We start from the raw sequence: 13,883 nt of genomic DNA on the forward strand, positions 1-13,883 counted from the left end.
AGAACCCAGGAGCTCTCTGATAACCCATGACCTCTCCGAGGATCCAGGAGCTCTCTGAAAGCTCTCTGAGAACCCAGCAACTCTCTGAACATCCAGGAGCTCTCTGAAAGCTCTCTGAGAACCCAGCAACTCTCTGAACATCAAGGAGCTCTCTGAAAGCTCTCTGAGAACCCAGCAACTCTCTGAACATCCAGGAGCTCTCTGAAAATCCAGGAGCTCTCTGAGAACCACAGCACTACCAACTGCGTCAGAGAAGTCATCACAAGAGCAGAGAAAGTCAATTCATCAAAGAGCAGCTGGTACCTGCGCGCCCGGCGTGGACAACTGCTTCTTGAGCCGCACCACCTCCGCCAGCCGACACGCTTCCAGCACCGCCTGCCCGCGGTACTCGACTGAGGAATAATAATAATATACAGCCTTTTATTTACTCTTCTTCACAATGTTTTACAAATTGGTTTAACTTAATGTACAGTACACAGCACTGCGTACATATGCTGCACATGAGCTGTTCATTGTACAGAGACTGAGGAATACTCCTGGTTTAAGATCTTTATTTTCTCAAAAGAATTACAAAAAATTCGCTTATATGAGAAATACAATTAACTCACTAAGGTAATTATTTACGTGTGTACATACTAATTAGACTTAAATCCTACATACAATAAATCAAAATAAATAATTGCTAAAAAAAAAGAATGCGGGTAGATTTTAAATTACATGTTTGTAACCGGCTTCTTACGTAGTACTTGACTAGTTTTAATAAAACAAAGATTATAGCTTACTGGATGCGGCATGTGTTACAATGACATGTTATTCAATAAATAAAATTTTAATTTCTTTTTGTAAATAAACATAGATTTAGCTTCTTTTATATCAGATGGTAATTTATTGTAGATCTGTGCTCCTTCAAATATAATATTTTTGTTACCATAGCTAGTACGAGGTTTGTGACTTAGTAAAAGGTGATTTGCTCGGCGAAATGCTCGTTTTTGTACTTGAATTTTTTTCGTAAAAGTGATTTTTGAATGTAGATCTTTATTTAGTATTTTCCGAATCAGAATTGAAGTGCTATATATGTATGTTTGCTTTATGTTAAGTAATTTTGTTTCTTTATATATTTTATTGGTAGGTGTTTGAAAGTCGTAATGAAATAAAACCTTAATAATTTTATTTTGTGCTCTCTGAATGATGTTTAGGTTGGTTTTTGTCGCTGTTCCCCATAATTCGATTAGATAATCAATATGCGGCTTAACAAGAGAGTTATATATTGTGTATCTTACATGTTTTGGTAAACAATGAACAATACCACGTAGACAGTAGAATACACAAAACATATTTATTTATTTTTGACGTTTGGCTTACAAATCGATGATCTGCACTCACGAGCAAGTGTCATGTGTAAGCCTAGCGTGCTAGCGAGAGCGTGGAACAAACGATAGAGGCTTGATCTGGATCTGTAGCCAAGTTGAACGTCGAGTCTCTTTCTCGCAATCGCTTCGAAAACTAGTAAAATGTGTGGGAATGACATTTGGTCAGGTCACGTGATCAAGATCTGTCATTCCCATACATTTTTCTAGTTCTCGAAGCGTTTGCGATCGTAGAAAGAGAACGACGTGCCACTTGGGTACAGGCTCTGGTTTTATATTTTTCTTATATTAAAAGTGTTCGGATTGTGACGATTCTAGTTAATTTATAGAAAAATAATTAATTTTCATTTGTCTTCTCCATGTCAAACAAATCTAGCGGATGACTTCTTCCGCCCTCATGCAAAATCTGTACATAGCAAACGTCTATGTTCTATAAACTACCTCCCTGCCAAATTGAATCTTTGTCCGTACGGCTTTTGAGATTTTGTGAAGTAACTTTCGCTTTTTTTAATAATAAAAATGCTCGGAAACCATTAGATTAGCTTGCACCTTCTGACATGAAATAAAAGTAACAAGTTTTAACTGTTGCAAAATTATAATAACGCATTTTTAAGAGAACAACTGTTGAGTTTATTGCCAGCTCCTCAATAGTTTGAGGTTTTATATTGAGAAAATTACGAAATGTAAGTAAAAAAAATTGATCGTAAAATAAGTCGTCATGAAATAAAAGAATTTTGATCTAGAGTAACTCACACGCCAGTCGATCCCGCAGCTCCCTGGTGGGCGCCACATCCAGCGCAGACTTGCCGTGGCAGTTGAGCAGGGTGGGGTCCGCGCCTTCGCTCAGCAACAGCGAGCACACCTGGCGACAAGTCACAACACGTTTCAACATATTCTACTTATAGTAAACGCCATGCGGTTTTAATAATCATCATCATCATATCAGCCGATGGACGTCCACTGCAGGACATAGGCCTTTTGTAGGGACTTCCAAACACCTCGATACTGAGCCACTTACATCCAGCGAATGCCTGCGACTCGCTTGATGTCGTCAGTCCACCTGGTGGAGGGTCGACCAACACTGCGCTTACCAGTGCAGGGTCGCCATTCCAGCACTTTGGAACTCCAACGTCCATCGGCTCTTCGAACTATATGCCCGCCCATTGCCACTTCAGCTTCGCAACTCGTTGAGCTATGTCGGTGACTTTGGTTATTCAGCGGATCTCCTCATATCTGATTCAATCACGCAGAGATACTCTTAACATAGCTCGTTCCATCGCCCGCTGTGTGACTCTGAGCCTTCTTATGAGGCCCATAGTTAGCGACCATGTGAGAATACAGGGATAAAATATAACCTACGACACTCACAAATAACGTAGCTTTCTATTGGTAAAAGGATTTTCAAAATTGGTTTAGTAGATCCAGAGCTAAAGTTTGTGGTATTGTACGGGCAAACCACCGGCTTCCAAGCGAATTGATCAGGGGCCCATCAACTGATCCAGTGGGAAACCGGACGTTCGTAATACGGCGCTCCACCGCGAAACGAAAGCCTTCAAATAATTGGTTAGATAGGCAATGGATACTTACGGTCGAAGTGGCGCGAGTTGACCTGGGTTGGTTGGCCTTAGCTGACGGGCGAGAATTGATTGGTCGATTGTATGATTACCTCCAGGCGCGCCTTGCTGGCGGCCTCGTGCAGCGGCGTGAAGGCCCACAGGTCGGTCGCGTTGACGTCAGCGCCCGCGCGCACCAACAGCTCCGTCACTTCGTAGTGGCCGTACGAGCACGCGTTGTGGAGAGGCACCAGCCCGCTGGAATGACGTTTACACACTATAGACTCAGACCAATTATTGTATAGGACCTGCCTCGCTATACTAATAGCATTAACAACTGAGTCTTAGGGCCATAAATCATTTCTCTATATCTATCTCGCTTGCACTTATGGGTCTTATGGAGCCGTCTAGTGAAGGGTGTAACAATGAAAGACATATTATCGATAAGTAAAGTTTATTATCGTATCTTGTTCACAAAATTAAAAAAATTAACAATATTTGATTTAATATAATACATATTTCATATTATATAATTATTAACTAAATAAAATTAATCTTCATCTGAGTCTTCATCATCAGAATCTTCGTCTTCTGCCAAATTTATTATATATTAGTATCCATAGTGCGCAACGAGTAACACATGAATGTATTTATTTAATTGCAGTAAACACATTTATAGCAAAAAAAATACGCAATGCAATTACATTAGAAACCGACCAATCAGAATCGTCCAAATCATTATTGACTCATCATTAGCACGTGCGCAGGTAGCCGTTTATCGATAATTAGGGTGCGCAGGTAGGCGCGCTGCACATTCCTATCTTTTTTGACTTTTATGACCGGACGACTCAGATGATAATGCGCATACTATAGATGTTACTTTTCTGTCAAAGTATGTGATCAATGATCTAAAGCGATTATAAAAACTGTCTCTATAAAATCGGTGTTAAATAGTTGTAGGTACTCGTGTTCATCGGTTAAAGAGCTCCGTAAAATACCTTTTTGTGTAGTTGAATGGTGTAAAAATTGGACAAAACCTTCTAGTTTACTACAAGATATATACCAAATCTAAGCTCGTTTTCCTCAGAAGATGACAGACAATTTTGTCTATAATTGGTCTGAACACTTTAGATGACACTTGTTTAGCAAATGTACACGACCAGCCGGTCCAGTCGCAGCGCTCACCCCTTGTCCTTGGCGTGCACGTCGGCGCCGCGCTGCAGCAGCAGGCGCACGGCGCGCGCGCGGTTGTAGCCGGCCGCCAGGTGCAGCGCGGTGGAGCGGCGCCCGTCGCTCGCGTGCACGTTCACGTTGAGCGGCGTGAGCAGCGACGCCAGCCGCTCGTCGGCGCCCGAGCGCGCCGCTTCCAGCACGTCCGCTGCGCAGTATTCTCCTGTGGATCGTCAGAAGACTTTGTTAGTCTTCTAGTATAATCTAGCGCTTGGCGACTAACGTTCTTGATGGTGTTGGATACCTATGTTAGAAAATTAAATAAGAAGGCATTTGTATTAACGGATATGCTACATTATATGTTACAAACAACCTGGTTATAACTGTAGTGTTGTCAATATACGTAGGTACCATGACGTATAATGACGAGTAATTCTTTGTTCTTAAAACTAAACTAAAATATACGAAACTAAACTAAAATAAATAAATAGATTTAAAAACGTATATTGACATAATTCGTAAAAGAAGTTATGTCAATATCCGTATAGATAAAAGATCGATGTTTGATTATTTTGTTCTTGTTGTTTATTCCTTTGGAAAGGTATAAAAACGTGGCTTCATGGATGAGGCGGGCTCAGTTTTTATTATTATTATTATTATTATTTATTATTAATTAGCACGGATAAATCCAGTTACACTAATTAAAAGAAATGTACATAAAAATTAAAAAGAACAAAACACCACAGTAAAAATAGACAAAAATAAGAAAAATTAAACATAAAAACTGATGTACAGAAAGCTTATTGACTATCTTAACTAAAATATCAATTACAATAATTATCAATTAATAAAAAAAAAATATATATTTAAATTACATCCTCTCGCAAAACTGCAAGATATCCCTGCACAATTTGGCCCAATTATCTGCAAAAATGTCACAGTCAGGAAACTCCGACAACAGGCCATTTAATGCGGTTAGTGTGCGTGGTACTGGGGAATTGGCGCGTGATACTGTCCGAGAAAAAGGAACGACCATCAATTTTCGGCGGCGAGGATTCAGGTTGTTTTTAGGAGCAAATATTCGACACAAGTCATTAAGAAGCTCCGGACAGTCTATTCTGCCCCTAAAAACTTTGCATATAGTAATTAATTGATCGTAAGCTCGCCGCGTCTCCAACGAGTTATAACCTAAGTGACCCAATAGGAACTTTGTGGGGTACAGAAAGGGATAATAACCTTGGAGACGCTTGTACAAATATCTAAGAAAAGCTTTTTGAACTTTCTCCAATACTAACTAATAGGTATTATGATTATATTCGACGAGTTGTGTTATTAAAGTGGTGTGTTTGTGAACCTCGAGTTTCTTTTCTCGCCACCCCTAACACCTATGGGGTGAGATATAAGAGTCCTTTTATATTCACAGTAATTGACTTTATTGTATATGTCTTGTGCGCACGCCGGTACGGTAAGGACTGACTACAATTCCCGCACACTCGCATTACATGGCGGTTAAACTAAACGCTACGTCAGCCCCTACATTATTGCCCCCTTTTTTTAAAAATGTTACTCAAAATATTTAAAAAAACAAAACAAAGTTACATCGAAATCGCTACAATAATTCTTCATTAGGTATAAGCAGATACTACAATAAAAATGTTACATGATACACTATTGTTTGCTAAGCTCATCGTCATCATTATATCAGCCGATGGAATCCACTGCGGGACATAAGCTTTTTGTAAATCGCTTGGCGGTACGTCTTTGCCGGTAGGTTGATAACTAGCCACGACCGAAGCCTCCCACCAGCCAAAAAGTTGGATTTGCTAGATAACCCATTTATCGAGGAAGGCTTTAGGCTATATTTTATCCCCGTATTCCTACGGGAACGGGAACCACGCGGGTGAAACCGCGCGGCGTCAGTTAGTGTATTTATAATTCAAATACCTGTGAGAACCGGCCTGGTAGCGGAGTCAGCTAGGTCGAGCGGCGTCTTGCCTTCCGTGTTCCGTATGTTTGGCTCGGCTCCGTGCTGCAGTAGGGCTGAAAAAACATAATGGAAATTAATTTTATCTACATTTACCTTTATACCTGAATACCTTGGTCTCATTTTATGGGAGATGCCCTCAGACTAATTAGATAAAAACCTGCCTCGCAAGACATTATTTTTCTGTCAAAGTATATGATCAACGATCTTATGAGATTATAAACACTGTCTCTAAAGAATCGATGTTTCATAGTTTACAATCGTGTCCGTCGCTTAAAAACCTCCGTAAAAATACCTTTTTGTGTAGTTATATGGTGTAAAAAACGAACAAAAACTGCTAGTTTAGTATAAGATATGTATGAAATCTAAGCTCGTTTTCCTTAGAAAATGGCAGAAAATTTTGTTTGTGAATTTGGGTGCGATACTAGTCCTTATGTATTTAGTCTGAGGAGATGTCACATTAGTGCATTGCGTTGGGTGGGATCAATGCAATTGCGATGCAAATAAAAATTTCTCAATGGATCAAAAAAAATTAAACATTTTGTCATTTGTTTCGACACAATAAAAACCAGACATTTGCGAGTCGGGCTCGCCCGCCGAGGGACCCGTACATAATCACACTAATCTAACTTCACACTAATATTATAAAGGCGAAAGTTTGTTTGTGTGCAAGTACTTGCGGCCTCGTGGAGCGGTCGCGCCGGCGGCTAGCAGCGCACGCACCACGTGCGCGTGCCCGAGCGAGCACGCACTCTACTGCTGCTGAACGTCGCCACTCTCACCGATGCAAACGTCCACCTTCCCCTTGGCGGCGGCCTCGTGCAGCGGCGTGTAGCCCCAGTTGTCGCGCGCGGCGGGCGGCGCGCCGGCGGCCAGCAGCGCGCGCACGACGTCCGCGTGCCCGAACGAGCACGCGTTGTGCAGTGGCTGCAGCCCGCCCTCGTCGCGCGCCTGCAGCGCCGCCCCGCCGCTGATCAGCAACTCTACGACTTCTCTGCGACCATAGCCTGTATACATCCAGTATAGCCTGTATCATCATGTCCAGGTTGTGGTGAGGAGGAGACCAGCTATCACTTAGCTGAGTGTCCCATGTTCGCGCTGGTAAGATGGGAGTTACTAGGTAAGGATACATTAAATGAAGTAGACCTGACAGATCTCAGTATAGGGGATATTGTTAGGTTCACGAAGGCTACAGGAAGATTTGAGGAGGAACGCTGTGGAGACACCAGTGAACCTGTGTCCTTTTACCACGGGAATTGGGTGGATGGTCCCTAATTAGGACTGATCACCCATCTGGCCTCATCAGACGTCCTCTCTTTAAATATATATATATAGCCTGTATACAAAAATTATTAGATTATATACAGTGTGTCCCGTAGTTAATGGAATGCAAATAGTAGATACGCCACCTAATTGTCTAAAACTAATTAAAATATTTTTAAGAACTAAATTGAAGATTTTAAAGACCAGATTAGAAGATTATATAGAAGATTATTTTTGTAAGTAATGTTTTATTTGTTCTCTAAAAGAAGCTTTGATTTCAATAATTATTTTCCTTTTATTAAGTTTAATAAGGATGTCTACACAAAATTATACTTAAAGAACATGTCCCAAAATGGGCCTTTATTATTTATAATTTATAAGCAGGTTGATAGTATTTTTCATGGATAGAAGACACAAATTGCTGTTGAGAATTAAGTAGATAAATATACTTTTTGTTTTGCTCCCTTGTCTACAAATTAAACATAGACAATACAGTAAACATGTTCAAAACAGCCAATAAAAACACCTGGAATTTAATTCATATCCGGTTGTAAGCTGTCAATGTCATGTAATATTGTCAAATGTCACTAAGACACGAGTTAAAAAGAAACATTAAATTGTAGACAGAGAAGCATTAAACAAAAAAATTCCTTAAATTGCTTTAAAATGCCATGAACGCTACTATGCGAAGATCACTGACAATCTGTCAGGGTGTGAGTTACAAGCATGTTGCCATGATAAAAATTCTCAATGAATGTTATCAGCTATTAAAAAAATTCATTGTATTTAATTAATAAAAAAAAATGCAGGTTCCAAAAATTTTTTTGTTTTGGGTTTTAAGCGCTATATTTTATGTTCTTTTAAGATAAAAATAATTTTTTCTGCTTAGTTGACACTCAGAATAAAGGCCCAGCCTCCATACAAAATTGTCCTTTACTTTTTGTGAATTTGTATGGAGATAAAAGCTGATCCAATTGCCTCCAAGCATCTCTATCATTAATTATATGATTTTCATTAATAAGATATCTGTAATTTTATAGACACTCAAACACACAGACAAACAGACTAATAAGTCCTATAAGGTTCAGTTTAGTGGTGTAGATGCTTAACTTATTTGTTTAATGCATTACTTAATCTAAGCCAAACATCAACCCTGACCTGGTTTTCATCATTACAATGCTAGCTCAATGTAATTAATTTGTTTTCATACATAACTGAAATATGAGATATAGATAAATTATGTAAAACGGCAAGGCTTCCGCTAGTCTAATATAAATTCTTTGGTAAACAGAGTTACCTTTGCATGGCATGTAAGCAATACATTCTACGAAATACCACTCTGTATCCAACAACTTGAGAAATAGATGTTAAACCTAATTTGCCTTTAATTACACTGACAACCATGCTCTTTAGACGAGACCACAGCAATGTGCAGCAGATACAAGCATTTTATTGTTAACAATCGAAATAAATAACAAAATGCACTAATCATTAATAGAAACGAAACGAGAGAGAAAGAAAAACATTACTATCATTGTCATATGTAATATGACTCAATATGTCAATAAAAAAAACTCTCCAACAATCGAAAACAGCTCGGAAACGAACTGTAAATGAGATTAACAACGACATTTGGCGAACTCAACAACCGTGACCAATTATGCAATGGCCAAAACATGGTACTTTAGTAACCTTTCTCTTGGCGTTTAATAATGTACAATAACACGACAAATGTGTGGAGTTTTGTTGAAAATTTGCACGTTTTACCTGCAGCGAAGTGTAAAGGTGTCGATTTCCGGCCGGCCGTGTCCCTGGCATTAACAGTTTGCGGAGATATTAGCTTTTTTGCGCGAGCGACATCCCCTATTTTGCAAGCCTCGAATAAGTCGCGCAACGGGTCCGTAGGCGCCGGGAGGGACTCCAGCGCCGAACCGAGCATCGAACGGCGGCTCGACATGTTCGTTTAACGCATTTATCACCAATCTATCATCACAAAACCATGGTTTATTGTAATACAAAAATATTGGATGAAAACACGTATAATTACAGCTGCTTTGGTTCTGTTTGACAGATTACTGTTGTGTTGCCATGCACTTGTCCTCAGGTTGCCTTTACTTGTTCGCCTGATAAGTGGATTCTGGATTCGGGCATCAGACTGGTCGGTGGATTGGCTAAGTGACCAGACTCAATATCGAGTATTCAGGAATTTTTAACTGGTTTTTTACAATTAGACAAAGCGTTACCCAAGCCCATAGCACTATTAGTACTCCATAGAGTAATAGTACATAGTACTTTATAGATACATTAGATTAACAGCCTAAAATATATATAGATTGGGTTTTTCGTCGTGGCAAGTGTATGCTCTCTCTAAGTTTATATTTTTGGCACCATCTTCAAACCGATCAATAGAATTGATAATAAGATACTATGTTTTTACCAGACTGCAAGAAGGGTTATGTTTTTCGTGCGCAACTTGTATGTATGTATATAACTATGTAATATTCTTTATTACCTCATATAATCCAAACCGCTGAACGGATTTACATAATTAAGATATCGTTACATTCGTCTTAATAACCCTAGCGTTCCACATTCCATTCCATTCCAATACCAACAAGACGACTGTGAGACGCTATTGACTCGAGATTAAAAAAACATTTTTTTGAATATTGCAGTATGTATAACAAATTCAATGGCTCATCATGAGGATTTTAAAATTGTATACCGTGGCTATGTTAAGAAAACTACAATTAGGAAAAACGTTATTAACGGATATTAACGGATGACTATAAGTCCGAGCAGGTTTGTAAAGTAAAGTTATAAAACACCTAAAATAAACTGAGTTAAATTTATTGATTATAAAATTCGGACAAGTGCGAATCGGATTCGCCCACGGAGGTTATTACACGCCCCGTACAAATTATTGGATATTTGCTTAACCTCTGTGGTTGATATTCGTTATCGAACTTTATATGATAAAGACGATATTTTTTATGATGTAAATACAAATCAGATTAATTTAAACGTTTTTATGCATGTCAAACTATTAAATTAAGGTAAAGTATTTACATATAGTTTTACTAGTACTACCTACTTTTGGGGATCTTTTTATATTACTAGTAACTCTAATACAGACAATAAAAAATTAAAATATTTTTTATCGTCTGTAATAAACATAAATACATTGAAATATAATTTTATTATATTTGTTATTTATTTATTATAAATAACTTGTAAATGTGTTTTATTATGTAAAACAAAAGCATAAAATAAAAACATCACAGTATTTACTTGTCTATGAATTTCATAGCTTATTTCTATTTTTTTTTGCGATATGACGTTAGTTGACGAAATCAAAATGGCGTCTTTCACGGGATAGTGCATTTATCCGCCGCACACGGGTTTCTCTAAAAAATATCGCGAATTGACCTTTAGTTTGTGAAAAAACTGTTTGTGAACTGGTTTACAGTGAATTTTGTGTTTATATTTAAGCTAAGTGATATATGGGATAACATTTCATCGTCAGTTAAAATTTCCGCAAGGTATGTCCCCTTTCACCTAACAAATATTCTAAATTAATGATTTAAAAGGTTTCCAACTGTGGAAAGTTATGGGAAATTAGTTGGTATGACCGAACGTGTTCACAATCATTATAATTGCGGTCCGGAAACTGCGTTCTTTAGATCAGTAGGTGAGACGGTGGTGAGTCAGATAACTGATGAACAGGTTTTTTCTCGAGGACGCGGCTAGAAGGTGAGGCTGGGTCAGATCTTCACTTTTCATATCATTCATGCCGTGCAAACATTACGAAAAGCAACGTCTCGGTGTGTTAGGATGTCGTTTTCGTACAATCTACTAATTAAATTAGCCAAGCGCCAACAATTTCTCTATAACTCCCGCAGCGTACTGTTTATGTGAATATTTTCACTTTTGTCCGCATTAAACTGTAAACATTATTGGATTTATTCCAAATTTAAATTTTTAGGCTGTTTATCATCGCACCTTTGCCAGTTTTACAGTTAGAAAAACGTTTTAGAACATTATGGATGTAGCGAAATTAGAATAATTGTTGATTAGTGTGTCAGTGACTGTAATTAGGCAATTTAACACACATTTATACCAGTTAGGTGACATTCCAGGCGAATTTGTTTTGTGTAGAAGCTAAGTGTGTTTTGTAAATGTAGCTTCTGAAACTATGTCATACCTTTAATACAATTAGATTGATAACAGAATTTATTTACTTTAAAATATACTCTTATTATTCATTTATACTTTATGACTACCTTTCTTTTTTAATTTTCAATAATGCTTCTGAAGTACAAAACTTAAAAAAATATAAAAAATGCACCCTACCCATTGTAATGCTTTTGAGTGCACAAGCAACTGGTGGTTAGGGCTCCAGAGTGAGGAACCTCCTCACAATACAAAGCAAAACCTTCTCAAAGTCTAACAATTTATTGTTATTATACCCATCATCATTATCAACCTCTTTTAAATTATCTCACTGCTGAGCTCGAGTCTCCTCTCAGAATGAGAGGGGTTAGGCCAATAGTATACCACGCTGGTCCAATGCAGATTGGCAGACTTTACACACCCAGAGAATTAAGAAAATTCTCTGGTACGCAGGTTTCCTCACAAAGTTTTTCCATCACTGTTAGAGACACCTGATATTTAATTTCTTAAAATGCACACAACTGAAAAGTTATTAGTGCATGCCTCGGACCGGATTCGAACCCACACCCTCCGGAGTCAGAGGAAAAGGTCATATCCACTAGGCTATCACAGCTTTTTTGTTGTTATTATAATGATTATTACAAATCCTGGAATAAAATCTTCAAATCTATACTATAGTCAAACTCACTGTGCAATGTCTACCAACAAAAAAAATTAAAATGAGGGTATAGGGTAGATTGATGGTCCTTATCTAACCTAACCTAACAATAATTTAAATTAAGTAACTTGTTCCTAAATTAATGACATTTTTAGTGCGGTTTCACCTGTGTGGCGCCCCTTCCTGTAGGAATACAGGAATAAAATATAGCCTATGGCACTCTGGGATTGTGTAGCTTCCCAACCATGAGAGAATTTTTCAAATCGGATCAGTAGTTCCAGTGCCTATTCAAAACATACAAACAAACAATCAAATCTTTCCTCTTTATAATATTAGTATAGATAAAATAAAGTAGCCCTTATTCCTAACTAATAGCCAGCAAGACCCCAGAGTTAGGCGCAAGCCATCTACTTGTTTGATGTCTGCATTATCTGATCCCAGTACCTGCTTACTCCATTTTTCTGTCTTGAACTGTAACATGGCCATAACAACATCGGACCAAGGTGCGTTTGGAACCCTCTTAAATTTAATTTCAAGTTTTCAACTAATTATTATCACCATTATCCTATAATATTAATATGTGGCCGTTCAAAAGTGCTTGTAAACTAAGCCTAATTGAAATAAATGACTATTGACCATAGACATGATCTGTCCTACACTATCTCTATACTACAGCCTTTTTTGATGAGTACTGTTTACCAACAAAGAAATTAGATATAAAGGTATATCATCAAGAAAGGCAAGATAGTGGTCAGTTTGTTTGAGTATATCAGTAACTTTGTTTTTGATCCTTATGTAAATTTATTCCCTTTTAAATATTGGATAGAAGCATGCGTTACTTTGTGGAAGTTCATCATGATTATATAATGATTTATTTATTTTGCTATCCTCTGCGAAAAGCCGACAAACCAATGCGACGATGTGCAATTGCATGTTGTAGAGTCAACATCTCCTGAGGATGCTCCGGTTTCAGAGTGAAACATACATAGAGAGTATTTTGTTGGACCTCAGTGACATTGTCGTATGGGTTCGCCAGCTATTCGCAGAGTTATATAATCAATTCCCAACATGCTTCTCTCCATTGCCTTTACCATGAAGCAATTTAGGCTATAAAATAAATTGTGACCACATTTAGGACAATTTTTTAAAAAAAGTTGGAAAATAAAATAGGAATGTGCCCCACACCTGTGGAATAACAAGTTTGGTGGACTGGTTTACCTGATAGCTCAAAAATTGATTAACATTTATATCTGTAGTGAAAGTTATTGATTTTGTTTCAAATTTATTATGGGTTTGTGATTTTATGATAATAATAATGGGGATGATGACTAGATTTGAATATATTGATTTTTATAATACATTCGGATAAATATGGTCAATGTTAACTAATTTATACATAAAAAGCAAAGATTAACTGGATATTTGCAAAATAAATAAGATTATAAAATTTCAAAATCTATTAAAAATCTTTTATCGTAATTAGATAAAAGTTCATACAGTTTTAGCTTCCTTACATTAAATGTGACATTATTTAATACATGGACTATAAACATAAACGCACAAATGACAAAGATATTGGTAATTTTGTTTGAACGCCCATATAAATTAATTATCACTAAGTGCCTACGACGTCATTAGTTCGTGCCATTTTGTATGGGGCGTTTTTCAGGGGTCCGCGGCAGCGTCGCAAATCTGACCCTTTAAATCCCTGTAGC

The 13,883-nt window shown here is 37.7% G+C and overlaps 2 protein-coding genes across 3 annotated transcripts in view; one reads left to right on the plus strand and one right to left on the minus strand.

Annotated features, from left to right (window-relative positions):
- Nucleotides 1-9,432, minus strand: part of LOC112050811 (poly [ADP-ribose] polymerase tankyrase) — a 104,838-nt gene extending 95,406 nt beyond the window's left edge. The window contains exons 1-7 of the mRNA XM_052889672.1: nucleotides 9,105-9,432; nucleotides 6,857-7,081; nucleotides 6,035-6,130; nucleotides 4,106-4,313; nucleotides 3,034-3,178; nucleotides 2,121-2,229; nucleotides 304-392 (exon numbers count right to left, since the gene is read on the minus strand). Coding sequence (XP_052745632.1) covers nucleotides 304-392; nucleotides 2,121-2,229; nucleotides 3,034-3,178; nucleotides 4,106-4,313; nucleotides 6,035-6,130; nucleotides 6,857-7,081; nucleotides 9,105-9,294 — 1,062 coding nt within the window. The 5' untranslated portion in view covers nucleotides 9,295-9,432. The remainder of the gene's footprint in view (nucleotides 1-303; nucleotides 393-2,120; nucleotides 2,230-3,033; nucleotides 3,179-4,105; nucleotides 4,314-6,034; nucleotides 6,131-6,856; nucleotides 7,082-9,104) is intronic.
- Nucleotides 9,433-10,691: 1,259 nt separating this feature from the next.
- Nucleotides 10,692-13,883, plus strand: part of LOC112050810 (serine/threonine-protein kinase 10) — a 73,441-nt gene continuing 70,249 nt past the window's right edge. For both annotated transcript variants that reach the window (XR_008252160.1, XM_052889572.1), the window contains exon 1: nucleotides 10,692-10,879. The gene's annotated coding sequence lies outside the window, so the exon portion shown is untranslated. The remainder of the gene's footprint in view (nucleotides 10,880-13,883) is intronic.

Source organism: Bicyclus anynana, chromosome 26 (assembly GCF_947172395.1).
Source record: "Bicyclus anynana chromosome 26, ilBicAnyn1.1, whole genome shotgun sequence".
Taxonomy (NCBI): Eukaryota; Metazoa; Arthropoda; class Insecta; order Lepidoptera; family Nymphalidae; genus Bicyclus; species Bicyclus anynana.